This window comes from Nerophis lumbriciformis, linkage group LG29, assembly GCF_033978685.3.
Source record: "Nerophis lumbriciformis linkage group LG29, RoL_Nlum_v2.1, whole genome shotgun sequence".
Lineage (NCBI taxonomy): Eukaryota > Metazoa > Chordata > Actinopteri > Syngnathiformes > Syngnathidae > Nerophis > Nerophis lumbriciformis.
Genome location: NC_084576.2, coordinates 2,280,344 through 2,308,250, shown reverse-complemented (window position 1 = coordinate 2,308,250; position 27,907 = coordinate 2,280,344). Strand labels below are relative to the sequence as shown.

Genomic DNA, 27,907 nt, shown 5'->3' with positions numbered 1-27,907 from the left:
AATAGGAATCGCGATTCGGATGTGAAACTACTTTTTGAGCACCCTTATAGACTATTGAAACTCTGGTATGGGGACAACCCCACTCAAAGAAGAAACTGTCTCTCGTTGTTTTGTGTCACATCCTCTTTTTTTGGTTTGTTAGTTTCCTCTTACAGTCAGCTGGCTTCCGCTGTGTGACGTTTGCTAACAAGCGTTTCCTCCATACCAGGTCTGGAGTCGCTACGTGACAGCGCCCACTCCACCCCGGTGCGTTCGGTGTCCCACGGCGAGGCGTTCATCCCCCGCTCCCGCAGCCAGGCCACGGACGCCGGCGAGAGGACGGCGGTGATCTCGGACGAAGCGTACAGTCCCTCGGACAGTGTCCTGCCCACGCCGGTGGCCGAGCACGGCACGGCGGAGCTGACCGGCTCGCGCCAAATCAACGGGGCGCCCTGCAGCATCGAGGAGGAGAAGGAGTCGGAGGCGGGGACCCCCACACGCGAGGAAAGGGATGATATTGGCGCTCAGGAGGGCGCCGCCAGAGGGGGCCTCAGCGAGGTGGAACAGGTGAATAAGTTCGTCTTAAGTGTCCTCCGATTGCTTCTCGTAACCATCGGACTCCTCTTTGTCTTGCTCCTCCTCCTCATCGTCCTCACCGAGTCCGACCTTGATGTGGCTTTTTTACGCGACATTCGGCGGACCCCCGAGTTCGAACAGTTCCATTACGAATACTTTTGTCCCCTTAGGCGGTGGTTTGCCTGCAAGCTCCGCTGGGTGGGCGCGTTGCTTGTTAACAAGTAAACAAAACACCTTGTGACTCGTCATCCTGCAGCTTGGTGACCAGCTTCTCTCTCTCCCACTTAAGTTCACACCACCTCAGTTTCTTACCCTTTTTTTCCTCCCCCTTTTACACAAATCATCTTTTTACCCCTTCCTGTTTTTTTCTATTTTGTTATTGAACTGTGAGAGAAAACAGCATCACCTTTATATGTTATTTATTGATTTTACAGTCCAGGAAGGGCAGAGCAGAAGTGAGATATAAGTGAGGTATGATGATGATATAAAGAAGTTATAGAAGGTTGATGTTGAAAAGATAAATGCAATTGATGGATTTTTGCAGAGGTTATGGTCAGATATTTACATACACTCATTCTGGGCAAGGACTAAATTATTAATGAATTATTACATCTAAATTTATTTTGGATTTTATGCAATTTACACGGCGTCATAGGTTTACATTTGTGATTAACTTCTGGAACCTTCAGCACCACTTTTGAGAAGGTTTAGGGAAACTAAAAGTAAATGCATTGAAAACATTGTACCCATGTTTATGGTGTATAATCATTCCATTTAGGAATAAACTGTGGTTCCAATAATGGATAAGCCCATAATGAGCGTATGAAAATCTAAAATAATGTGGTGAACATTACAGTTGTGAAGGAACAAGTAGCTAATAGCCTATAAAGACATGCAATGCTCATATGATAAGTCAATGTGTTATTAATTCTCATCATTTGCATATTTTTTCATGATCTTGAGATTCAATGAATTTCAATTATTTCTTACTACGAAGATTTATTTTAGTTCAAAAAAATATATCAACCTTTAGGTTTACTGTATTATACTATTGGAAGATGTACTTTTTTCTTACTATATTGACAGCTCCAATATGTATATTTTACCAGGAGGCAAAAGATTATTTTGTTATTGAAGACAAGATATTATACTTTTTGTAGCGCCGTGGTTCATGTAGAAGAGATTTGAAAGGTTGTTCAGTCACAAGACAACCCAAAATACAAGAAGAGGTCTCAGCACTCATGTTAATAGAATTAAGATGTATTAAAAAAAAAAAAAAACAGTTACGGTACATAAAATCCCACCCAAAACCAAATTAATCAGCATACACATTTTAGGATTAACACATTGAAAAATGCCGCTCTATTTAGAACCTTCTCTCTTTTTTTGTTATACACAAAAAGTTCATTTAAAATAAAATTGGCAGATATTAATTATTTCAAACAAATGTATTTAAAAAATATATTCAGTCTTAAACTAAACAAACCAAACTATCTTTAAACTAAAAAATATATATGGCCATGGAAATTAAGTCTTTTGAAAATGTTACATTAAAGATGAAAGAATTGGGAATTACTCTTTAATCAAAAATAAATTCAAATTGTGAAATTAAAATACTTAATTAAAATCAATTGGCAAATGTTTAAATACACTTGTTTTATACGTCTAACAACAATCTAAAATTGCTAAAATAACATTTATGTGGTAAAGTAAAATATGTTTGGTGTTAAAACATTTTTATATTTAACTAAAACACATTGATAAAGATGCTCAATGAGATTGTCAAGATTTAAACTCAAATATTGTTTTTTGGACTTTTGCAACATATTTTTACACGTTTAACTCTGCCTCTAAACTTTTTTACTTTCACAGTTAAAGGGAGCAATAACTAAAAAATATATTAGGTAGCACTTGTACCAGGTACAGGTGCACATGTTAGTCTGTAAGTGGAAAAACAAATAACTCTTTATGTCCATGTTTTGCATAAATATACCCAATTAATTAGTAATGTTGCCATTAGACCCCCTGCTTGCATATTAGCCCTGATCAGGTGAATTTAGGAATTGGTTGTATCTTAGCGTCATGTAGCGTCTTCAAATCATAAAAAAGAAAGGCACCATTCAAGAAGCAATAATAGGTGAAATAAGGCAAAACAATTACATGTGAACGGTCATACAATTACATTTGAAATTATAATATTTTAAAAATCCTTAGATGTTTTTTTGTTATCCTCATGCTTGGATCATTGCTGGTGTGGCAAAGATGGATAAAAATGACTGATGATAAAAATAGTATGTTGCATATCATGACATTTTGTTCATAACACTAACTTCAGTAACATTATTTTTTCAAATGTAGCTGATCAATTAAAAAACCCACTGAAATGTAAAAGTGTGTTTGTAATGGACTTAAGACATTTTGTACATTGTGATGTAAAAACTTGAGTCTTAAAACCGGTTTCTTGTTATTTGGTCTTCTCTTAAATGTGACTTTAAATGACAATAGGGTTTACATGTCTGAAAAAAGCATCCTGTATCCTCAATGTGACTGAATATGTGGAACCCTCCCTCCTCTAAGAGTGCACGTTGAGAAAAAGGTTGCGTGCTGGGATGACAAGTTGTGTGTACATATATATATATCTGTGCCAAATGACCTGTTTGTACCTTAGCTCTGTCCCCAGTATCTTTGTAAACTGGTGCCATGACATCAAACTATTCAGACTTGAAATAAACTCTGGTTTGAAACCTTTTAAAAAGGTGTCTTTAATAACATATCAAAGTACAACAATTGACAAATACACTATATATAAATCTAATGAATGTACAGTTTGAACAGAATACAGTGAAGCACTAACCCATGTGAGAAAAGGTGGGCTTCAAGAAAGGTCGCTGGTTGTTTTGAGGGGTCGGCGCTGCCAAGAAGCCAGGCCTCCTGCCTGATGATGAGTCACCTGACGCGCCTCTGGACCCTCGCCCCGTTGATTGAGAACCAGCTTTAGATCCCCCTCTGGAGGACCATGACTTATTGTTGCCGTAGCCTCGACTACAAGAAAGAAAGACAAAAAACAAGTTGAAGCAATGAAGTGAAGTTTTGTATTAGTTTATAGGTTAGACGACAGACCCTTTAGAGTTGGAGCCGCCATATCCTTTTCTCTTTTTGGAGTACTTGAAGAAGGGTGCTTTCTTCCTCTTTTGTCCCTGTGCGCTCTGATTTCGAAAGTAGGTGGAAGAGTCGCCATCCTCCTCGTCCTCGTACTCAACAGCCGAGCGGCCCTGTGCCGTGTCGATCCAGCCTTCGCCTTCAGGCTGCTGTTCCTCTGCAGAGAACACACACATTTTAAAGCGGCCGTGCACAATTTCACCATCCGGAAGTAAATAAGTCTTTTATTACCGGGCAGCTCCCACTGAGAGTATTTCTGCAGAACCTGGATCACCTCAGCACCGTACTTCTCCAATTTGTCCTCAGTCACCCCATCGATTTGCAGCAAGATTTCAGGGTCGGAGGACAGCCTCTCTGTTTAAGTTAGACCACCTCCATTATCACGACCTCAATGCCTTGTTATGGTATTTTAGGAGACATCCATACTGTACATTGGCCATAAATTGGTCACCAAACTTTTCATTTACAAGACAATTCTCATAACTTAATCTCATAAATGAAAGAAAAGCTGTTTGCCAAATTGTCCAAAGCAATTAAAGTAAACATACTGTATATACTGTATGTGTGTTGGGTTCTCCCTAGGGCTGGGCGATATATCGATAAACTCGATATATCGCGGGTTTGTCTCTGTGCGATATAGAAAATGACTATATCGTGATATTCGAGTTTACGTTCTCACGCAGTTTCGTGTAGCTGCGGGCATTACACTACAGGCGTTTTTTCTTTCTTGTCTTCTCACAGAGACATAAAACAAGCACACCTTGTTACATACGTCGCATACTGTCGCACGTGCAACGTCATACGCTCTCCCGGAGCAGAGAGGTAGCGGCATGGTAATGTAAGCTGTGATGCTAGTGGAGCGGTGCCAGTGGTAATACGAGAGAGAGAGAGAAGGTGCCAATCTGGTAACAAATGAAGGAAGAATTAATTCCCAAGAAAAACAGCATGGGGTCCATCGTCTGGCGGTGGTTTGGCTTCAAGCGGGAATATGTTGAACAGACAACCGTAAAATGTCAAGTATGCGGCAAAAGCGTTGCTACAAAAAGTAGCATTACTGCTAATTTGTAGCATCATTTGAAAAGTCACCCGCTAGACAATGAAGAGTGCTTGAAACTCCGCATGTCAACATCTCAAAATGCCGAAGCAACCATTTCCACATCAACACTGTATGAAAAAATAGTCAACATAAGGAGATAACGTCTGCAGGAACCTACCACATAGCAAAGGACATACACTATTTGATTTCTTATTATGCAGCTAATTTGTATTTGACAGTTATTGAAATATCTTGTGTGAAATCATGTACAAAAGTGCACTTTATTTGTTTTAAAACATTGTAGTGGCGTTCTGTACAAAAAGTGCACTTTAATTTAGTGTTTTGATATATCATCTTAGTGACATCATGCACAAAAATGCACTAATAGTCTTGTTTTAAAATGTCTGACAATCTTGCACTTTCTGTTTTGAAATGACACGAATGTTTGTGCCACTGCTTAATAACTGTTCAATAAATACAGTTTTGGTAAATTGACTTAGTTGTGATTTCCCTCTCTGCTTGAAAGTTTAAAATGAGCATATATTAATGCAGTATGAACAAGAATGTTTTAATGTAGACCTATAGAATCATCATGGCATCATGTGTTAATTCAAGGCTAAGGCAAAAATATTGAGATACATATCGTGTATCGTGACATGGCCTAAAAATATCGAGATATTAATAAAAGACCATATCGCCCAGCCCTAGTTGTCCCCAATACCAATATTTTGATAACGGTACCAAAATGTATTTCGATACTTTGATACTTTTCCAAATAAAGGGGACCACAAAAAAAAATAATGATTGCCGTTATTTTAACAAGAAATCTTATGATACATTAAATATATGTTTCGTATTGCAATTAAAGAAGAAATATGTCATAAAATAAGATAGGGAACATTCTAGACAACTACTCTTTTAGTAGTAAGTAAGCAAACGGGTTACAAAGGCTCCTAATTGGGCTGCTGACTTATGCAGTAACATATTGTGTCATTTACCATTCTATTGTTTTGTCAAAATTATTAGGGACAAGTTGTAGAAAACAGATTAATAATCTACTTGTTCATTTACTGTTAATATCTGCTTACTTTCGGTTTTAACATGTTTATCTACACTTCTGTTAAAATGTAATAAGCACTCATTCCTTTGTGGTTTGGATACTTTACATTAGTTTTAGGTGATACTACACATTTTGATATCAATCCAATACCAAGTAGTTACAGGATCACACATAATTAAAGTTCTCCTGTGTCCAGGTACGGTACATATTTTAAAACTTTTCAGCAATAAAAGAAATGATAATAAAAAATATTGATGTAATTATTGTAGTATCAAGAGATATGGCTCTTGTACTACTATCATTGCAGTCGATGTCCGTGTAGAGATCCAATCATTTGTTTACGTTCAGGAGCACTAGCTTGTTGTTAGCGGTTAGCTATTGTATCCTCCTACTAGAGGCGGTGGAAATTTTAGATGCATCGCAATGTAGAGATTGACGATTACTAAATCAATTAGTAAACGTTGATAATGGATTTGTTTATCGTAAATAAAGTAATGCAGACAATTCTAAAATTTGGCTGACTGCAGCAAGCCACCTCACCGAGAGATCCAACGAGCTCCCTTATTTTAGGGCACTCCAGGTGCCTAAAGATTCCCACCTCTACCTCCTACAGTGTGTAGTGAAGTGAAGCATGTTTAGCTATTCCTCGTCCTGCAGGGATGATACTAGTAAGAAACTTACTTTGTTGCCATGGAGGCGAGGATTAGTGATTTAAAAGTAGCTAAAACACTGACGACTGCGGATGGACGTTAGCCGCTCGCTAGCTAGCCATGTTTTAAAGCATCTCTTTTAGAGCGGCGCTTCAGTGTTTATAGCTTCACATTTATCATTTATTTTTAAGCCAAATGCATCCATTCTACCTCGTATGTCTCCACTCTGTGTATGCTTGTAAGTACTCCGTACGTGTGCATTGCCGAACACGCTCCTCTGCTCCAGCATGTCGTTACAAGGGCGCACCGTGATGTCCATTAAAAATTAAAAAAAATAGCGCCGGTATTTTTCAGAGGCAGTACAGTACCGTTTTTAATTCATTAATACTAGTATTAGTAATTTATTTATTTTTCTATCTTAATATTATTTATTACTATTGTTCTTTCAATGTTACATTTTTATCAACTTATTGTATTAATATTTATATTTTAAAATTTTATCACATGTTTCAAATTATTTTTAGACGACGTTATTTTAGTTATTCTCCAGTGTGGATGCCTCAAAAGGTGGCATTTTCCCTCAAATCCTCGTCTGCATATATTCTAAACTTTAATATCTAATAATGCTATACATATATTACCAAGCGTTCTGAACATTTTGTTTTAATTAAATACTTAAAAATCTGCATAACTTGTCAGCTCAAAGCAAGTTATCGATCAAATTGTACACTGCAAAAATAAAAACAGTTTTTACGGGAAAAAACTAGCAGCTCACTCGCCAGAATCTTACCGTAAAAAACTGAAACTGATTTTTCATTTACCAATATACCGTAAAAATCACCGTAAACGTTTGGTAAAATTCTGGCGACCCAACTGCCAGTTTTTACAGCAAAATCTAGAATGTGTGTGTGTTTTTAACAGTGTACATAAAAAAATATAAATCAAAATAGGCAAATGTGTAATAATTAGGGCTGGGCGATAAAACGATAATATATTGGGATAGACGTGTAATACACGCACGCACGCACGCATTTGAATAGTATTTTGTTACACTGTATTAAGCATTTCTTATGTATTCGTTCTTTTAGCATCTTAATTTTAAGAGGTTATTGTTAAGTGTTCCATGTGATTTTAGAATTTTGTTTACATTCAGTGTTTTCCATGGTTGTGTTGACATTTCCATAACTTTCTGCCTTGATAGCTGAGGGCATTATATTCAGAGGAAGGTTACATTTTTAATAAAAATTTTTACATTTAATGTACTTTCTACTGGTCCCTATTTTTGATCAATCATAAAAAATATCAATAATTATTGATACCCACCGATATAAAACACTTACATTGTGATGCGGTTTTCAGCCATATCGTCAAGCCCTAGTAATATCATCATGAAGCGAATCCTTATACATTTATATTCATATATTATTCACTGTTAATAACGCCCCTTTTAGGGCAGTCAGAACTGTGATGAGGCCCAAAATTAAAACAAGTTAGACACCCCTAAAAATGTGATTAAAAAAAAAATCCTATGCAAAGTAAGTGTGAATTTTCCCTGGGTAACTACTTGTATGAAATCCCACCAAACTGTCTCTTACCAGAGAGCTTTTTCAAGGTGGCGGTGGAGAAGATGTTGAAGTAGTGAATGCCGAAGGCTTTCCCCAACTGCTTGCACAGGTCTATCAGCTCCTTGAGACACTCCTGAGTCATCTGGTCTCTCTGCGAGACGTTTTTGGACACAGCGGCTTTGTTCTTCCTGGCACTGGAGGCGCTCTCGGTCTCATAGAAGTCCACCTGCAAGCATACCATAGTGTTATGTGGGGTTTCGATTTTTCACCCTAATTGAACATGTTTCTCGTAAAGCCAGACGTGTGACCTGCATGTGTCCAGACAGGAGGTTTAAGGCTTTGGGTCCAGCGGAGACATAAGCCACAGCTTGGCCATTGTTGGTGATGTAAAGGTCCTCCATAAGGATATTGTCCAGCACTAGCTTTTTAAACAGACGGTCCGCATTGTGCTTGGAATAAGCTCCTCCCCTTCCAAACATACCAGTCTGGATCTTTGCAGATTTAGATCCTGAGAGAGAACATCGTTTACACTTGTTGTGCAGCGGAGCGTCACGTCAGCTATGTTGGCGAGGAGGTCGTACCTACGAAGATGTCCACCAGCATGTTGAGTGTCAGGCGGCTCTGTTGAGGCTTCCGTCCGAACCTTGCTCCCACCTTCTCACAGTTCTCCTGCACGAAGCTCACAATCATCTTCACATCCTCTGTGACGTTCCTCATCTTGTATTGCTGCACACAGATGACAACATTTCAGTGAATGCAAGTGTACACTATGGTCTTTTCCTACGTAATGCTTGCTCAAGTCAATGGCACCAAGATGCCTAAAACTATATCAGGAGATGACGCCTAACAAAAATTGGAAATATTGGTCACATCTGGCACAAACTTTGATGAATGTGTTGTGTGGATTATATAACAAGCAGATGCTCTTACAGTGGGCCTCGCACAGTTGTCACAGCTGACATCAGGGTGGTCCTTACAGAAGCTCCTGTTAAATTTCATCTCTCCAAAGTAGGCCAGCAGCTGAATCCTTCTGCACTCCATCAGGTTCTCGCAGAAATGCACCATGCAGTACAGGTTGTTGAAGTGTGTGGCCTTTGTGTTTCTGTCACCTTCTCTGTCCACTGTATTGAAGGACGAAATGTTTCAAAACCAGGGAAATGGCGTGTGTAAAAAGAAACAATTGCATTGTGAACATACTGCCGATGATCCTCTTGATGCGGTGCACGTCGGCATAGCTGTAGAAGAGAATGCAGTGAGATATGTCTCCGTCCCTGCCGGCCCTACCAGACTCTTGGTAGTAGCCCTCTATTGATTTGGGCATACTGGCGTGGATCACGTAGCGCACGTCAGGCTTGTCAATGCCCATGCCAAAAGCGATGGTGGCACAGATGACCTAGCGGACAGCAGGTGCAAGGTGGCATGTTTTCAACATTGCACACAAGTGAGTTGCTGTGTTTACGTCGGTGATGTTACCTGGCACCCGTCCTGGTTGATCCACTTGGTTTGCACGCATTCTCTGTCGCCGTCGCTTAGGCCTGCATGATAGGACAGCCCCAACAGCCCGGCTTGCTGGAGGCTCCGGGCCATGTCGTCGCAGTCTTTTCGAGACAGGCAGTACACAATGCCCGAATCACCTACGAGGTAGATGACAAGATAGAGCTTTACAGTTTTTGGTGCTGCCTCGAGATGTCCTTAAAATACTAGAACTAGTCGTTGTGAATTATTTACGAGGGTAATGCTTCCTGATCCAATTGATGCAGTCCTCATCAACCTTTTTGGGTTTTTTGGGTAGCACAGAGTACTTAAGGTTTGCTCTGTTAAAGCTCATAGTGAAGCTAGGGACACAATACAAGAGAAGTGAGACATTTGAAGAAGACATTTGAGAGTTTGAAAGTCTGAAAAAAAACACTTACATTTGAGGGCGAGTCATGTTGAGCTGGTTCAAAATGTCTTTTTGCACACGGGGCGTGGCTGTGGCTGTCAGGGCAATCATGGGCACTTTGGGGAACTTCTGACGGAGTTCGTTCAACCTCTTGTAGTCTGGACGGAAATCGTGGCCCCACTGGTAAATTGACGGTCACTTGGTTTATTCATCGGGGCAAATTAAAAATATATATATATTGTGTGTTGAATCGAAGAGGATTAACACACCTGACTAACACAATGAGCTTCATCGATGACGAAGCGGGCCAGGAGGGTTCGCTCGTAAAGGTTCTGCAGGGCACAGATTAGTTTGTTGCTGGCACTGACCTAGAGAACGGCGAGAAATCTCATTAATCAAAGGAATCAAAGAGGGACAAGCGGTAGACGTGAGAGATTTCATCAATGCAACTCACCTTCTCAGGTGTGACGTAAAGGAGTTTAATGATAGGTTCTTTCCTGGAGAGCTGCATGTAGATGCTGCTCGCTTCACGGTCACTTTTATCACCCGACAGGCTCGTTGCTGGGATCTAAAAGAACAGGGATTAGACTCAGAAGAGCCAAGACACGCAGCAACACTATGAACTAAGTACATTTTCACAATGTAAAAACAAAAACTTCAGCATCCACACTAGGGCTGTGAATCTTTGGGTGTCCCACGATTCGATTCAATATTGATTATTGGGGTCACTATTCGATTCAAAATCAATTTTTTTTTTCAATTCATTTTTTCCCGATTCTCTATTCATTCAATACATAGGATATCAGCAGGATCTACCCCAGTCTGCTGACATGCAAGCAGAGTAGTCCATCCATCCATCCATTTCCTACTGCTTATTCCCTTTGGGGTCGCGGGGGGCGCTGGAGCCTATCTCAGCTACAATCGGGCGGAAGGCGGGGTACACCCTGGACAAGTCGCCACCTCATCGCAGGGCCAACACAGATAGACAGACAACAGTCACACTCACATCCACACACTAGGGCCAATTTAGTGTTGCCAATCAACTTATCCCCAGGTGCATGTCTTTGGAGGTGGGAGGAAGCCGGAGTACCCGGAGGGAACCCACGCAGTCACGGGGAGAACATGCAAACTCCACACAGAAAGATCCCGAGCCCGGGATTGAACCCATGACTACTCAGGACCTTCGTATTGTGAGGCAGATGCACTAACCCCTCTCCCACCGTGAAGCCCAGAGTAGTAGATTTTTGTAAAAAGCTTTTATAATTGTAAAGGACAATGTTTTATCAACTGATTGTAATAATGTAAATTTGTTTTAACTATTAAATGAACCAAAAATATGACTTATTTTATCTTTGTGAAAATATTGGACACAGTGTGTTGTCAAGCTTATGAGATGCGATGCAAGTGTAAGCCACTGTGACACTATTCTTTTTTTTTTTAAATAAATGTCTAATGATAATGTCAATGAGGGATTTTAAATCACTGCTATGTTGAAATTGTAACTAATATTGATACTGTTGTTGATAATATTCATTTTTGTTTCACTACTTTTGGATTGTTCTGTGTCGTGTTTGTGTCTCCTCTCAATTGCTCTGTTTATTGCAGTTCTGAGTGTTGCTGGGTCGGGTTTGGTTTTGGAATTTGATTGCATTGTTATGGTATTGCTGTGTATTGTTTTGTTGGAATGATTAATTAACTTTTTAAAAAAAAATAAAATAAAAAATTTGATTTTTTAAAAATAAGAATCGATTCTGAATCGCACGACGTGAGAATCGCGATTCGAATTCGAATAGATTTTTTCCCACACCCCTAATCCACACCCAAATGGTTTCTTCCTTAGCGCATGTCATAGTAAATGGTAAATGGGTTGTACTTGTATAGCGCTTTTCTACCTTTTTTAAGGAACTCAAAGCACTTTGACACTATTTCCACATTCACACACTGATGGCGGGAGCTGCCATGCACAGCCCTAACCAGACCCATCAGGAGCAAGGGTGAAGTGTCTTGCTCAAGGACACAACGGACGTGACTAGGATGGTAGAAGGTGGGGATTGAACCAGTAACCCTCAGATTGCTGGCACGGCCACTCTCCCAACTTCGCCACGCCGTCCCCAGTAGTAGTGTGGTAGTATAGTAGTAGATCAGTAACAAATGAAATGGAAAAAAAACTACAAAAAGACATTCTTACATCCAGAGAAGTGAGTTTCTGGATTTGATCCACAATAAGAGATTTGAGTGGTGAGATGACCACTGTGACTCCTGGTGTCAGGCAGGCAGGCAGCTGATAGCACAAACTTTTACCACCACCTAGATCCACAGTAACACATCATCAGATTTGGGCATGTTCTTCTGACAGTGCACACGCACCACAAACCTGTTGGCATCAGTACGAACTCGTCTTCCCCGAGGAGCGCGGCGTTGATGGCTTCGAGTTGGTTGAACCTGAACTGATGGAGACCAAAGCGCTTGTGGAAGATCTTCATCATCTCCTGCGAGTGGGAGAAGTTGAAACCTCGGAAACGATCGTGCGCCGGGTTTCGAAAGGAGGGTTCTGTATTATAAAAATATATAAGAGCAGGTTCTGTGGGACCCTCCACACCCCCATGGACTAAAGTATTCACAGAATATTTTTTTTATAGACAGTTATTTCAGTGACTTACCAGGAGAACATATTTGTGCAGGTTTAGGAGACGGTGCAGGTGTTGCAGATTTCTTCTCCCATGAGAACTTGCTTGGACCACCTTCCTTCACAGCTGTCTGTACAGCGCTGGAACTCTTTAGCGTCACGGAGGAACTTTGAGGTTCATCAAAGTAATCGGGAATATCAGAGTCATTCAAGTCGTCTATGTCAAAGTCGTCAAAGTAAAAGTCATCAGGATCCATGTGTTCTGTAGCTGTGAACTTTTCCTGTTGATTAGATTTGATCTGTACAGGAGTCTCCATTTTCTTCTTGGGTGAGAAGAAAAGATCTTCACAATCCAGGCTTACGTTGGTCTTTTTGTTATCAGGGATACTCTGAGATGCTTTTGTGAAGCTGTCGCTTGATGGCATATCACAGGAGCTGTCAATTTCAATGACCGATTTCCATCCGTCTTTGCCAAGCGATGGCTTTACTTTGATAAAACTATCAGAGTGATCAGAGTCACAACCCACAGAGACGATGGACGATCTCCTGATCTGAGAAGCCCTCTTTGCCTCTTCAGGCAGGAAACTGCTGGATGACAGTGTGCTGGAGGAGGAAGACTTATCTTTGAAGCCAGGATCAGAAATCCCAGTGCTGTCAGGCTGTTGTGTCCTCAAGAAGGCATCGCTACCGGTAACAAGAATCCTCTTCCTGCAGGGAGGAGGCGGATCACTGCAGTCGCACGGACACATGGTGATAAAATATCATGAAGCCATGTGGAGCAGCACTTACCTTTGAGCCCTCTTCAATAGAAGCTCATTGCCACAGCATAGCGCGATGAGCTCATGTTCAGGGATGCGATCCACCAGAGCACAAATAGACTCCATGACACTAAAGAGCTGATCACCTGAGGGTCATTATGAAAAAAAAAAAAAACACTGACAAAAATTAATCAATTAAATGAGCCCAAAGACAACAAAGCAAACCCACTTGTCTTGCCTTTGGAGTGTTGATCAGGTGCTTCATGAGGGGTCACGCTGAAGGCTTTGGAATGAAAAGTGCTGTTTCCGCTTACCGCATTAAGCGATAGCTTAGATCTGTTAAAAAATAAAAAAAATAAAAATAGCTGTTCATTGCACACAGGTGTGATGAAACATTCTGCTTCAAGTCCACAATACAAGTAATACAACAAAAGAAGAAATACAAAATCTGAGTGTTTCTCAAAGTATATGCAAGTGCGGGTTGATAAAGTGGAACTGCATTTTTTTTGGAATTTTGCTTATCGTTCACAATCATAAAAGACAAGAAGACAAAAGGTTTTTTGTTTTTTCCGCTTTCTATCATACAAAAATTGTCTTGTTCTAGATGGCTAGCAATGCAGCTAACGGGAGCAATTAATTCTACCTCTAAATCACTGTAACAATGCATTGAAAAACCGTCAACAATACTTCATTTACGTTCCGTGTATTATGACCGATATTAAAGTAACTCACTAACAGTTGTTCGTCTGGTCCAGCTGGCTGGGGACCTTTCCTGTTGATTTTGGGTAAGCAATCCCTTCATATCAAAATAGCTTGTCTCAAAGTTCCATATTTGTAGCGTCAAAATCGCTATTGTCCACTTTTCCCGGCTTCCATCATACTCTCTTCTATAAGCAGCAGTATATTTACCTTCAAATGTATAAGGTTGTGAATCCTCAATTTCCCAAATATAGTCTACTTTCTTGTTTGTTTTGAAGTGAAGTGAATTATATTTATACAGCGCTTTTCTGTAGTGACTCAAAGCGCTTTACATAGTGAAACCCAATATCTAAGTTACATATGGGTGGCACTAGGAGCAGGTGGGTAAAGTGTCCTGCACAAGGACACAACATCAATGACGAGGATAGCGGAAGCGGGGATCAAACCTGGAACTCTCAAGTTGCTGGCACGGCCGCTCTACCAACCGAGCTATGAATAAAAAAAAAACTCGTATTTGATTCCAGACGTTGGAACAAACATGTTGCCAGAAGTCCGACTTGCGCTGCTATGGAAACAGAAGTCAATGCGCGGAATAAATCAGTCCAGAAAATGATTAAAATGATCAAAATACTGTAAATATTTAACATATTACATGTTGTTATGAATGTGTCTGTTATTACATTATATATATAGATACATATATAGAGAGAGATCTCTCTCGACTTCAGAGACAGAGAGCGAGAGAGACAGAGAGCGAGAGAGAGAGCGAGACAGAGGTAGGAGAGACAGAGACAGAGAGAGCCACAGAGAGAGAGAGACAGAGAGAAAGACAGAGACAGAGAGAGAGAGACAAAGAGCGAGACAGAGACAGAGAGAGAGAGAAACAGACAGAGACAGAGAGCGAGACAGAGACACACAGAGAGAGAGACAGAGACAGAGAGACAGACAGAGACAGAGACACAGAGAGAGACCGTGAGAGAGACAGAGAGATAAAGAGAAAGAGAGAGATAGAGACAGAGATAGACAGAGAGAGAAAGAGAGCGACAGAGCGAGAGACCGAGAGACAGAGAGACAGAGACAGAGAGAGAGAGAGAGAGATAGACGCGGGGGTGCTTCAGTCTATCCCAGCAGCACATGGGCGGAAGGCGGAGTACACCCTGGACAAGTCGCCACCTCATCGTATATTGTACATATTACATATTGTTATGAAGGTGTCTGTTACTACATTGTAGTTTGTATATTGTACATATTACATATTGTTATGAAGGTGTCTGTTACTACATTATATGTATACTTGCAGTGTGTATATAAAACGTTGCTTTTAAAGTCGTATTTGAGGGCTTTGAAGGCTACAACTGTGACTTCCATCAGCTGCATCTTTCAAGCTCTTTTTAATCGTTAAAATGTTTAAAAAAAAAAAAAAAACGGGTGGAGTTACAATGCCATCTACTGTACAGAGTTGTAACAACAAACTATGTTTACAAGAAACAAAATGTGACAAATCTATTTGTGGCGTGTGGTGGGCTGCCACAAAAAATGTAATCTAAGTTTCTCATCTGTGATAAAAACCTATGTAAAAAAATATTCATTAATGTATTTGACAAAGACATACATTTAAAATTGGTTTTGATCCTTTATATATTTTTTCCCACTTAGTTGGAAATTTCTCTGAATGTTCTGAACTCCTGTTTCAAAGCCAGTCAGGGCTGTACGCTTAGCTTTTTCACAAGGGGTACCGTTGTCCCTAAATGAAAAAAATTTAGTACCACAAAAAAAAAAAACCCGTGTACAGTAACACACGTGCACTCATACATATGAACACAGTGCTATCATAATCCCTAATGCAACCTTCAATTAAACATCCCTATCTCATCGCATTTTGTAATCAAGGCATACTACATCATGTCCTACACACACATGCTATAACTAAGCTACCGGTACACTTTTTTAATATCTCGATATTTTTAGGCCATGTCATGATATTTCGCCTTAGCCTTGAATGAACACTTGATGCATATAATCACAGCAGTATGATGATTCTATGTGTCTACATTAAAACATTCTTGTTCATACTGCATTAATATATATGCTAATTTTTTTTAACTTTCATGTAGAGAGGGAAATCACAACTAAGTCAATTTACCAAAACTGTATTTATTAAACAGTTATTAAGCAGAGGCACAAACATTCATGTCATTTCAAAACAGAAAGTGCAAGATTGTCAGAGACATTTTAAAACAAGCTATAAGTGCACTTTTGTGAATGATGTCACTAAGATGACAAATCAAAACAACACTAAACTAAAGTGTACTTTTTGTACAGAACGCCACTACAACAGTTTAAAACAAATAAAGTGCACTTTTGTGCATGATGTCACACAAGATATTTCTATAACTGTCAAATAAAAATGAGCTGCATAATAGGTTCCTGCGGACACTATCTCCTTCTGTTGCTTTTTTTTTTTTTTTCCATACGGTGTTGATCTGGAAATGGTTGTTTCGGCATTTTGTTGGTGTGGCACCGCCCGGAGATGTTGACATGCAGAGTTTCAAGCACTCCTCATTCTCTAGCGGGTGACTTTTCAAATGATGCTACATTAGCAGTGCTGCTACTTTTTGTAGCAACGCTTTTGCCGCATAAATGTTGAACATATTCCCACTTGAAGCCAAATCATGTGTGCTTACGGACTGTATCCCTTGCAGACTGTATTGATATATAATTTAGGAACCAGAATATTAATAACAGAAAGAAACAACCCTTTTGTGTGAATAAGTGTGAATGAGTTTTTTTGGGTTGGTGCACTAATTGTAAGTGTATCTTCTGTTTTTTATGTTGATTTAATTAAAAAACAAAAACAAAAAAAACAAAAAAAAACAGATACCGATAAAAAAAACAATATAATTTCCGATATTACATTTTAACGCATTTATCGGCCGATATTATCGGACATATCTAATCACGATAATCATTTTCTATATCGCACAGAGACAAACCCGCGATATATCGAGTACATCGATATATCGCTCAGCCCTAACATGACTGACATCACATCACATTAGGGCTGGGCGATATATCGATATACTCGATATATCGGGGGTTTGTCTCTGTGCGATATAGAAAATGACTATATCGTGATATTCGAGTATAAGCTCTCACACAGTTGCTTTTAGCTGCGGGCATTACACTACAGGCTCTTCCCACTCTTTCTTGTCTCTCCTTCTCACAGAGACTTAATACAAGCGCACCTTCTTACATACGTCACATACAACGTCATACGCCCTCGCGTAGCAGAGAAGTAACGGCTTGGTAACATTAGCTGTGATGCTAACGGAGTGGTGCGAGTGGTAATACGAGAGAAAGAAGGTGCAAATCTGGTAACAAATGAAGGAAGAATTAATTCCCAAGAAAAACAGCACGGGGTCCATCGTCTGGCGGTGGTTTGGCTTCAAGCGGGAATATGTTGAACATACAACCGTAATATGTCAAGTAAGTGGCAAAAGCGCACAAAAAGTAGCAGCTCTACTAATGTAGCATCATTTGAAAAGTCACCTGCTAGAGAATGAAGAGTGCTTGAAACTCTGCATGTCAACATCTCCGGCCGGTGACACACCAACAAAATGCCGAAGCAACCATTTCCACATCAAACACCGTATGAAAAGAATAGTCAACAGAAGGAGATAACGTCTGCAGGAACCTACCATATAGTGAAGGACATACACTATTTGATTTACTATTATGCAGCTCATTTTTATTTGACATTTATTGAAATATCTTGTGACATCATGTACAAAAGTACACTTTATTTGTTTTAAACTATTGTAGTGGCGTTCTGTACAAAAAGTACACTTTAATTTAGTTTTGATATGTCATCTTAGTGACATCATGCATAAAAGTGCACTCATAGCTTGTTTTAAAATGTCTGACAATCTTGCCCTTTCTGTTTTAGAAATGACATGTTTGTGCCACTGCTTAATAACTGTTTAATAAATACAGTTTTGGTAAATTGACTTAGTTGTGATTTCCCTCTCTGCATGAAAGTTTAAAATGAGCATATATTAATGCAGTATGAACAAGAATGTTTTAATGTAGACACAGAATCATCATACTGGTGTGATTATATGCATCAAGTGTTCATTCAAGGCTAAGGAAAAATATTGAGATATATATCGTGTATCGTGACATGGCCTAAAAATATCGAGATATTAATAAAAGGCCATATCGCCATATAAGCGCATAACAATTTTCGACACACGGACACGACAGAGAAAACTGTTTTCGTCATCATTGTTCAAATATTGTAATGTCTGTCGAGACGCTTATCTCCATTCGGTGCCACACGCCCACACCATCAAAATGCAGAGGCAAAAATTTCCACATCAACACCGTATGAAAGAATTAGTGATTTTTTTTGTTGTGATTTTCTTCTCTGCATGGAAGTTTAAAAGTAGCATATATTAATGCAGTATGAAGAAGAATGTTTTAATGGAGACATGCAAGCCTTGAAAGAAAATTTTGAAAATCAAGACTACATTTCCTGCAAATGGGTGCATTTCTACCCTATATATTAACTTTAGATTTATTCTCATATCAAACTCTTTTGGCTGTCTTTTTGACACCTACATCAGGCGCCCCCCTCCACACCCTGGTTTATAAATAATGTAAATAATTCAATGTGATTATCTTGTGTGATGACTGTATTATGATGATAGTATATATCTGTATCATGAATCAATTTAAGTGGACCCCGACTTAAACAAGTTGAAAAACTTATTCAGGTGTTACCATTTAGTGGTCAATTGTACGGAATATGTACTTCACTGTGCAACCTACTAATAAAAGTCTCAATCAATCAATCAAAACACATAGAATCATCATACTGCTGTGATTATATGCATCAAGTGTTCATTCAAGGCTGAGGCAAAATATCCACATATATATCGTGTATCGCAATATGGCCTTAAAATATCGCAATATTAAAAAAAGGCCATATCGCCCAGCCCTAGTTTCAATGATGCCATTTCTGTTTGTCATGTATAATTTTGTCTATCCTTGAATAAACAGGTCAGTTTCTTGTTACCAACCATTGTGTATTATTCAAACTCCCCTAATTCAGCTGGCTAGTTGTTATCAAGAGTACTAAAACCCTTTTCAACATGATTCTGACAACTAAGTAGGCTAAATAACTTTAATACATGCTCGGATAGGCCAGTATCGGTCAGTATCGGTATCTGATCGGAAGTGCAAAAACAATATCGGTATCGGATCGGAAGTGCAAAAACCTGGATCGGGACATCCCTAATTCATTCTGCCCTTTTCTGTTTTGTAACACGTAATGACATAACTACAATTGGTATTAGGTATTCTTGCAATAATTTTTGTTTGGAAAATGTAAAGGGACAAGTTACAAACCCTTTAAAAAGTCAGGGGGGGCAAACAATTGAAGGGAGTGTGCAGATAGTTTACACTTGTTCAAGAGCAAGTATTGATGCTGAGTTATAGACATTTTATCCCACTCAGGTTGTGTGTTTTGCTTTTTTTAATAATGTTTACAGCATTATTTGCACTTTATACTGTTCACTTTTTTACTGTACAATGATGCCATTTCTGTTTGTCATGTACAATTTTGTCTATTTTGTGTTTATCCTTGAATAAACAGGTCAGTTTCTTGTTACCAACCATTGTGTATTATTCAAACTCACCTAATTCAGCTGGCTAGTTATCAAGAGTACTAAAACCCTTTTCAACATGAATCTGACAACTAAGTAGGCTAATTGACTTTAAACTTTAATGCATGCTCGGATAGGCCAGTATCGGATCGGAAGTGCATAAACAACATCGGTATCGGATCTGAAGTGCAAAAACCTGGATCGGGACATCCCTAGTTCAGGGCTGTACAGCGGAGGCATTTCAGTCGTATATGCAACAAAAATAAGTTGTGCGAGTATTGAAAAAAAAAGTAGCACAAGTGCGAATACAGATTTTACCATTTAATTAGCGTTTTGCTTCTAAAATAAATTGATCCAAATTTAATCAAACTAGAGATAATGTTTTGCCCATATGAATAGCATGTTTGAAATAAACTTAAACCATAATGATCACCAAATAGGCAAGTGATTGACACAAAAGTGTCATTGATCACTCTGTGAAATATTTTGTGCTACTCATTTTTCCATTTAGTAGTACCGATGCTACTAGTGAAAAAGCTAAGCGTACAGCCCTTATGTTTAGTTAAAATTAAATTTGCAGTGACTGGCTAATTGTTTTTGTAGCAGCTAAGCCAGTATTTTGCGACAGGGGGCGATACAGTGTACAGGTAATCGCGTCTGCGCTGAGCAGATGCGCAGAGGGTTGATATAGTGCTAGCATCGTCTGCTAATAACAAGGTTTGTTTCCCCAAAATCTTACTCTATTTGATCCACTTTTATTGATTTATTTAAGGAGCAAAATTACAATGAAAGGGTTGAAATCTGTATTTGCACGTGTTCCAACTTTTAATTTTTTTCTAGTTTTTCTGATTCTGCACAAATTATTTGTGCAAAATAAATTCCTTCTGCACAAATAACAAAACACTCTAATAGACAAAGCATTGAAAAAAAGACTTACATGGAGTCCACAGGAGATTTGCTGGAAGAGCGCTCAGCTCGCACTGGAGATGGCGGTATGTATTCCAAGTCATCTTCAATCTCAGAGTTGTCATCAATTTGTATTGACTTTGGGTCAGTCCATTTTCTCTTACGGCCTGAGGAGAGAGGTGAACAAAGTGTGTTTGTATTTCATTTGGTTCTTTTTTAAGTATCAAATGTAAAAATATTACACACTGTTGTTAACCGTCTCTTCTTCAAAGGGTTTAAGGACATCATCATTGTCCTCCTCGCTATCACTAACAACAGATTTTATATACGCTGGCTGACGTCTCCTGGGTGTGTGCACTGGAGAATCATCCACTTCAAACTCTGCTGGAAGTGGACTCGGAGCAGGCGAAACATGAGCCTCATCCGCTGTGGGCACCCCTGCGGGCTCTATAGCGCCTTCAGCTGAAACTGGACGAATGCTAGTAGTTGTTGTCTCGGTTACTTCACCAGTGAATGAGTCGTTCTTTGCTTTGGCAGGAGTTTCAAAGTCATCCAGATCATCCCAGTCGTCCATCTGGAACCCAAGCGATGCATCCAAGTTTGTGGAGGTGCTCTCATTGGTGCTTAAAACCTGCTTGTCATATTTGGGTGACGATACAGACGGACGTTGGACGGCTGGAGTGCAGACACCCTCCGAGCTGATGTCCGACTTGGAGCTTGTAGATAAGAAGCTGCTGATTTTGGATTTTTGAGATCTTGCTGGCTTGTTTGAAAATGTCACAGGTTTAGTCACCAAACTGTTCTTAGGGACATTGACATTCCTGTTTGCCAAAACATTGGGGCTGGTTACCTTGGTCGGGATTACCGCCCTGCTAGTACCCAACGGAGACTTCTTTTTAAAACAAAAAGGTCTGAAAAATGAAGAGAAGAGACAATTAATGGGCTGTACTGCAAAGGGACTTTAATTGGCCATAATTTAATACATTGACAAATGCTTCTAAACAGGAGGGTAGACTGTATGTGTGCAAAGTAGGGATATAACAAAATAAATGTCATATCACGGTTATTGTGACCAAAATAATATTGGTAAATGTGCTCAAAAGTACTATTACACACACGCACTGAAATATTTTACGGTAACAAAGTTTTACTTAAAACATTTTTTTTTATAATAAAACACACAATATACTTTCTTGGCAGAAAAAATGTTCAATATTATTCTGGCTTTTTAAAAGCCATTCTATTTGTATTTGAGTGTTTAAGTATGTTTATTTCTCCTGTTGTATTTTGGAAAGGTTTTCAAGTGTTTCTTAGCGATTAAGGCAATACGAGTGTTGCACATTCTGTTATGTGAAGTAACGCGATTTCTCTTACTGTTTTACACATCCATCTATCCCATAGAGTTAGCATAAAGAGACCTGCAAAATTCAATGTGCACAATTAAACACATTAGCTGCTCAGATAGCAATGTGTTTATACAAGCTTATATTGAGGTATGAAGATTTGTTATAGGGATAGGCGTTAATGTCTCTTGCATTCATGATAGGATTTAAGCTAGCTAGCGATTAGCTTCTCCAGTAAATGAACAGTGCAAGCAGTCTGAGTTTATTGAAGTGCAGTTATTAATCACTGGTTTCAAAATCATTTAACGGTAATACTAACTGTCGGGACTTTACCAAGGTTTATCATTACACTGTTTATCATTACATCCCTAGTTTGATTGAATGGAAGTCATTATTTAGGCCTATGTCCTCTTCTTCACCGTTTGTTTCACAACCATTGATTTTTATCTGATATTTTCTAAAAGTAAATTACATTTCCATTTTTCAACTATTAAGGGACAATACGATGGAATTAAAATTTGGGACAACCCCTCCACAAGTGATGTCATTAAGAAGTAGTGGAAGAGGATCCCAGTAACAGCCAGTGTTGCCAACTTGGCGACTTTCTAACTAAATCTGGTGACTTTCCAAATCCTCTTAGCAACTTTTTTTTTTTCTAAAAAAAAATGATTAGCAACAAATCCAACAAATATTTTGGATGTTTTAGAGATAAAAGCACATATACTCTGCAGTTAACGTCCTCAACGAGCAGCGGTTGCTTCTGTAAGCCCTTCTTCACAGGCAATCAGGTTGATAGTAGCCTCATCCAGCAGTCCCAGCTGCACTCAGAGCAGAGAGAAGACCAACAACTCTCCACATCCAAACTGCAAATAAAATGTGCAAAGCTGTCCTTTCCACATTGGCTTATAGAGCGAGATGCAAATGATTATTCGCTGTCACATTAGAAATAAATTGTTGCAACATACCAATTCTATCGTTCATGCAAATAAGCCAGTCAATATATTTGGTTTGTTTGTGAATATCCCTCCAGTCTTTTGATCAAATTTTATCATCTAACAATGCGTAACACATTGATTTAAATAAAAAACTAACAATCAACAGAAGACATGTCATTATCATAGTTAACATTTTTAAAACTCACATTTTATCTCTTCCACAATGTTATTCCACTCTCCTACAGCGTCCATTGTCATTAAATATGCGGCAATGACGTCATCTAGCGACTTTTAGGACAGTCAATAGATATGTGCTGTACTGAAGAGTTGAGCCTGTGCAGCTCTGGTTCAGTAAACTAAGTATCCAAAGTTGCATTCCTATATAGCAGTGATTCTAAAACTGTGGTACACAGGCTCCATCTAGTGGTAAGCCAAATTAATCAATTCAATATTGTATTGCCGTGATTCCACCCATTATCAAAAAGTTAATCAGCCCTCAATGGAAGTAATTACTATCAGACTACTGTAGTTTGAAGTCCACGCCTAAATAAACAATTAGAAGACAAACAGCACTGTCCTACACCTTCATTTATAGTCCTCATCACTTAATCTGGCCAGAATTTTCATCTCTCACTGGATCGGTTCGCAGCGCAGTGTGACGCGACTGGAATGAGAATCAGCATTTTCAAGTCCAAGACCATAGTTCTCGTCCGGAAAAGGGTTGAGCTCAAGTACCTCGGAGTCTTGTTCACAAGTGAGGGAAGAGTGGATCGTGAGATCGACAGGCGGATCGATGCGGCGTCTGCAGTGATGCGGACCCTGTATCGGTCTCTCGTGGTGAAGAAGGAGCTGAGCCCGAAGACTAAGCTCTCAATTTACCGGTCGATCTACGCCCTATGGTCATGCGCTTTGGGTTATGACCGAAAGGACAAGATCACGGGTACAAGCAGCCGAAATGAGTTTCCTCTATGTTGGGTGGTGGAGTTCTCTCTTAGAGATAGGGTGAGAAGCTCTGTCATTCTGGAGGAGCTCGGAGAAAAGCCGCTGCTCCTCTACAAAGAGAGGAGCCAGATGCCCCCCAAACGCCTTCCTGGGGAAGTGTTCTGGGTGCGTCCGACCGGTAGGAGACAATGGGGAAGATCCTGGACAAGGTGGAGAGACTGTGTCCCCTAGCTGGCCTGGAAACACCTCACAATCCCCCGTGAAGAGATGGATGAAGTAGCTGGGGAGAGGGAAGTCTGGGCTCCTTTGCTTAGGCTGCTGTCCAGGGCGACTCGACTTTGGATAAACGGAAGAAGATGGATGGATGTTTTCCTATGTTGAAACAGTTTCACTGTTTCCAACTGTGTGTAATGTTACAGTGGCCAAACATATTAAAGACACTGGTTAAATAAAATTAAAAAAAACTTCCTTGTATTTAATGAATACTTAGGCCTACTACGCTACTGTGTCTTAATGTTGGTCATTATGGTGGTACTTGGACAAATACCACTGAGGTGTTATTTGGTTTAAAAAAAAAAGTATGAAAACCAATGCGGGCAGCACGGTGGAAGAGGGGTTGTGCATCTGCCTCACAATACGAAGGTCCTGAGTTCAATCCCGGGCTCTGGATTTTTCTGTGTGGAGTTTGCATGTTCTCCCCGTGACTGCGTGGGTTCCCTCCGGGTACTACGGCTTCCTCCCACCTCCAAAGACATGCACCTGGGGATAGGTTGATTGGCAACACTAAATTGGCCCTAGTGTGTGAATGTGAGTGTGAATGTTGTCTGTATATCTGTGTTGGCCCTACAATGAGGTGGAGACTTGTCCAGGGTGTACACCGCCTTCCGCCCGAATGCAGCTCAGATAGGCTCCAGCAACCCCCCGCGACCCCAAAAAGGGACAAGCGGTAGTAAATGGATGGATGGATGGATGGATGAAAACCAATGCTATTTAGTTGTGATTACAGACTAGTACCTTGTGAAAATAGTGTCTAAAACGTGAGGGTTGTGCGCATTATTAAGTTAAAGTAACAATGATTGTCACACACGCATTGGGTGTGGTGAAATGTGTTCTATGCATTTGACCCATCCCCTTGTTCCACCCCCTGAGAGGTGAGGGGAGCAGTGAGCAGCACGGGAATCATTTTTGGTGATTTAACCCCCAATTCCAACCATTGATGCGGAGTGCCAAGCAGGAAGGTAACTCTCTCGTTTGAATCACACATTAAGAGTGTTACTGAAACGGCCTTCTTTCATCTCCGTAATATCGCTAAAATTCGTTCTATTTTATCCACTAGCGACGCTGAGATCATTATTCATGCGTTCGTTACGTCTCGTCTCGACTACTGTAACGTATTATTTTCGGGTCTCCCTATGTCTAGCATTAAAAAATTACAGTTGGTACAAAATGCGGCTGCTAGACTTTTGACAAGAACAAGAAAGTTTGATCATATTACGCCTATACTGGCTCACCTGCACTGGCTTCCTGTGCACTTAAGATGTGACTTTAAGGTTTTACTACTTACCTATAAAATACTACACGGTCTAGCTCCGTCCTATCTCGTCGATTGCATTGTACCATATGTCCCGGCAAGAAATCTGCGTTCAAAGAACTCCGGCTTATTAGTGATTCCCAGAGCCCAAAAAAAGTCTGCGGGCTATAGAGCGTTTTCTATTGGGGCTCCAGTACTATGGAATGCCCTCCCGGTAACAATTAGAGATGCTACCTCAGTAGAAGCATTTAAGTCCCATCTTAAAACTCATTTGTATACTCTAGCCTTTAAATAGCCCCCCTGTTAGACCAGTTGATCTGCCGTTTCTTTTCTTTTCTCCTCTGCTCCCCTTTTCCTTGAGGGGGGGGGGGGGCACAGGTCCGGTGGCCATGGATGAAGTGCTGGCTGTCCAGAGTCGGGACCCGGGGTGGACCGCTCGCCTGTGCATCGGCTGGGAACATCTCTGCGCTGCTGACCCGTCTCCGCTCGGGATGGTGTCCTGCTGGCCCCACTATGGACTGGACTCTTACTATTATTTTGGATCCACTATGGACTGGACTCTCACAATATTATGTCAGACCCACTCGACATCCATTGCTTTCGGTCTCCCCTAGAGGGGGGGGGGGTTACCCACATATGAGGTCGTCTCCAAGGTTTCTCATAGTCATTCACATCGACGTCCCACTGGGGTGAGTTTTTCCTTGCCCGTATGTGGGCTTTGTACCGAGGATGTCGTTGTGGCTTGTGCAGCCCTTTGAGACACTTGTGATTTAGGGCTATATAAATAAAGATTGATTGATTGATTGATTGTGGACTTGGAGAAGGCATTCGACCGTGTCCCTCGGGAAGTCCTGTGGGGAGTGCTCAGAGAGTATGGGGTTTCGGACTGTCTGATTGTGGCGGTCTGCTCCCTGTATGATCAGTGTCAGAGCTTGGTTCGCATTGCCGGCAGTAAGTCGGACACGTTTCCGGTGAGGGTTGGACTCCGCCAAGGCTGCCCTTTGTCACCGATTCTGTTCATAACTTTTATGGACAGAATTTCTAGGCGCAGTCAAGGCGTTGAGGGGATCCGGTTTGGTGGCTGCAGGATTAGGTCTCTGCTTTTTGCAGATGATTTGGTCCTGATGGCTTCATCTGGCCAGGATCTTCAGCTCTCACTGGATCGGTTCGCAGCCGAGTGTGAAGCGACTGGGATGAGAATCAGCACCTCCAAGTCCGAGTCCATGGTTCTCGCCCGGAAAAGGGTGGAGTGCCATCTCCGGGTTGGGGAGGAGATCTTGCCCCAAGTGGAGGAGTTCAAGTACCTCGGAGTCTTGTTCACGAGTGAGGGAAGAGTGGATCGTGAGATCGACAGGCGGATCGGTGCGGCGTCTTCAGTAATGCGGACGCTGTATCGATCCGTTGTGGTGAAGAAGGAGCTGAGCCGGAAGGCAAAGCTCTCAATTTACCGGTCGATCTACGTTCCCATCCTCACCTATGGTCATGAGCTTTGGGTTATGACTGAAAGGACAAGATCACGGGTACAAGCGGCCGAAATGAGTTTCCTCCGCCGGGTGGCGGGGCTCTCCCTTAGAGATAGGGTGAGAAGCTCTGTCATCCGGGGGGAGCTTAAAGTAAAGCCGCTGCTCCTCCACATCGAGAGGAGCCAGATGAGGTGGTTCGGGCATCTGGTCAGGATGCCACCCGAGCGCCTCCCTAAGGAGGTGTTTAGGGCATGTCCGACCGGTAGGAGGCCACGAGGAAGACCCAGGACACGTTGGGAAGACTATGTCTCCCGGCTGGACTGGGAACGCCTCGGGATCCCCCGGGAGGAGCTGGACGAAGTGGCTGGGGAGAGGGAAGTCTGGGCTTCCCTGCTTAGGCTGCTGCCCCCGCGACCCGACCTCGGATAAGCGGAAGAAGATGGATGGATGGATGGATGGATGGATGGATGATTGATTGAAGGTAATGGGTCCCATTTGTATAGTCTTTGGTATTGAACTCACAACCTACCGATCTCAGGACGGAAACTCTAACCACTGAGTAGGTATTGCACGATAAAGTCGCAGGTTCATCCATACTTCCAGATCAAGCACAGACAGTTTGACCCTTTGCAGTTGTTGGTTTTGTGCAAACATGACCAAGGCAATGAAACACAATCGATGACGTAACAATGCATGTTGCTGTTTACGGTGTCGCGCATATTCATGCTGCTATAAGCTAACACTTTGCTCATTCTACAGCACAGTTAGCCAGCTTTTTAAACACTTACCCCGTTTTAGGTTTAGCCAGCGACCGTTTACTTTGGGCGGTGTTGCTGTGTTTAGCCAGCTGCTCTTTCAAATTATTCTGTGGAAGAATGGACATTGTTGCTGAAGTGGGGAGTCGGCTAGCGACCAGCAGCTAAGCTAGCTGACATTGAAGTCCGGGGGGGGAAAAAAAAAAAAAGTCACCGTTCATTCGGTACTCTCTGACAATGAGCGCAACGCTAAACGCGACATTAGACAGCGGCCTCCACAAATAGTCGTAGATTGAAAATAATCCCAATTATAACATCGCCTGGTGACTTCACAGCTGCCACTTTAATGAAACTCATCAACGCATTTTGCGCCATT

General features: G+C 40.8%; 2 protein-coding genes across 5 annotated transcripts in view; one reads left to right on the top strand and one right to left on the bottom strand.

Annotated features, from left to right (window-relative positions):
* The window catches only part of frmd5a (FERM domain containing 5a), a 312,218-nt gene extending 308,908 nt beyond the window's left edge, over positions 1-3,310 (top strand). For both annotated transcript variants that reach the window (XM_061925235.1, XM_061925234.1), the window contains exon 14: positions 209-3,310. In XM_061925235.1, coding sequence (XP_061781219.1) covers positions 209-780 — 572 coding nt within the window. In that variant the 3' untranslated portion in view covers positions 781-3,310. The remainder of the gene's footprint in view (positions 1-208) is intronic.
* blm (BLM RecQ like helicase) lies at positions 3,288-27,907 on the bottom strand. Of its 3 annotated transcripts, XM_061925230.1 has the most exons (22): positions 27,565-27,907; positions 21,413-21,473; positions 20,809-21,325; positions 20,594-20,729; positions 13,521-13,627; positions 13,323-13,437; positions 12,568-13,241; positions 12,282-12,458; positions 12,096-12,214; positions 10,362-10,475; positions 10,177-10,275; positions 9,939-10,087; positions 9,754-9,860; positions 9,499-9,659; positions 9,223-9,418; positions 8,956-9,146; positions 8,607-8,751; positions 8,334-8,533; positions 8,056-8,251; positions 3,946-4,068; positions 3,676-3,871; positions 3,288-3,597 (listed from the first exon to the last, which is right to left on the bottom strand). In XM_061925230.1, exons 1-22 carry the CDS (start codon positions 27,657-27,659, stop codon positions 3,405-3,407), a joined length of 4,071 nt encoding a protein of 1,356 aa, XP_061781214.1. In that variant the 5' UTR covers positions 27,660-27,907; the 3' UTR covers positions 3,288-3,404. The 3 variants fall into 3 exon arrangements, with proteins under 3 accessions (XP_061781214.1, XP_061781211.1, XP_061781212.1); XM_061925227.1 differs by having other exon boundaries at positions 20,809-21,473; XM_061925228.1 differs by having other exon boundaries at positions 13,530-13,627; positions 20,809-21,473.

Bases quoted from the DNA above. Each gene is read 5' to 3' on its own strand.
- blm (XM_061925227.1), bottom strand. From the start codon at position 27,659: ATGTCCATTCTTCCACAGAATAATTTGAAAGAGCAGCTGGCTAAACAC. The intron at 20,730-20,808 runs GTGTGTAATATT...CTCTCTCCTCAG, and splicing joins AGAAGAGACGGTTAACAACA to GCCGTAAGAGAAAATGGACT. The intron at 4,069-8,055 runs GTAAGAGACAGT...TAACTTAAACAG, and splicing joins CACCTTGAAAAAGCTCTCTG to AGAGGCTGTCCTCCGACCCT.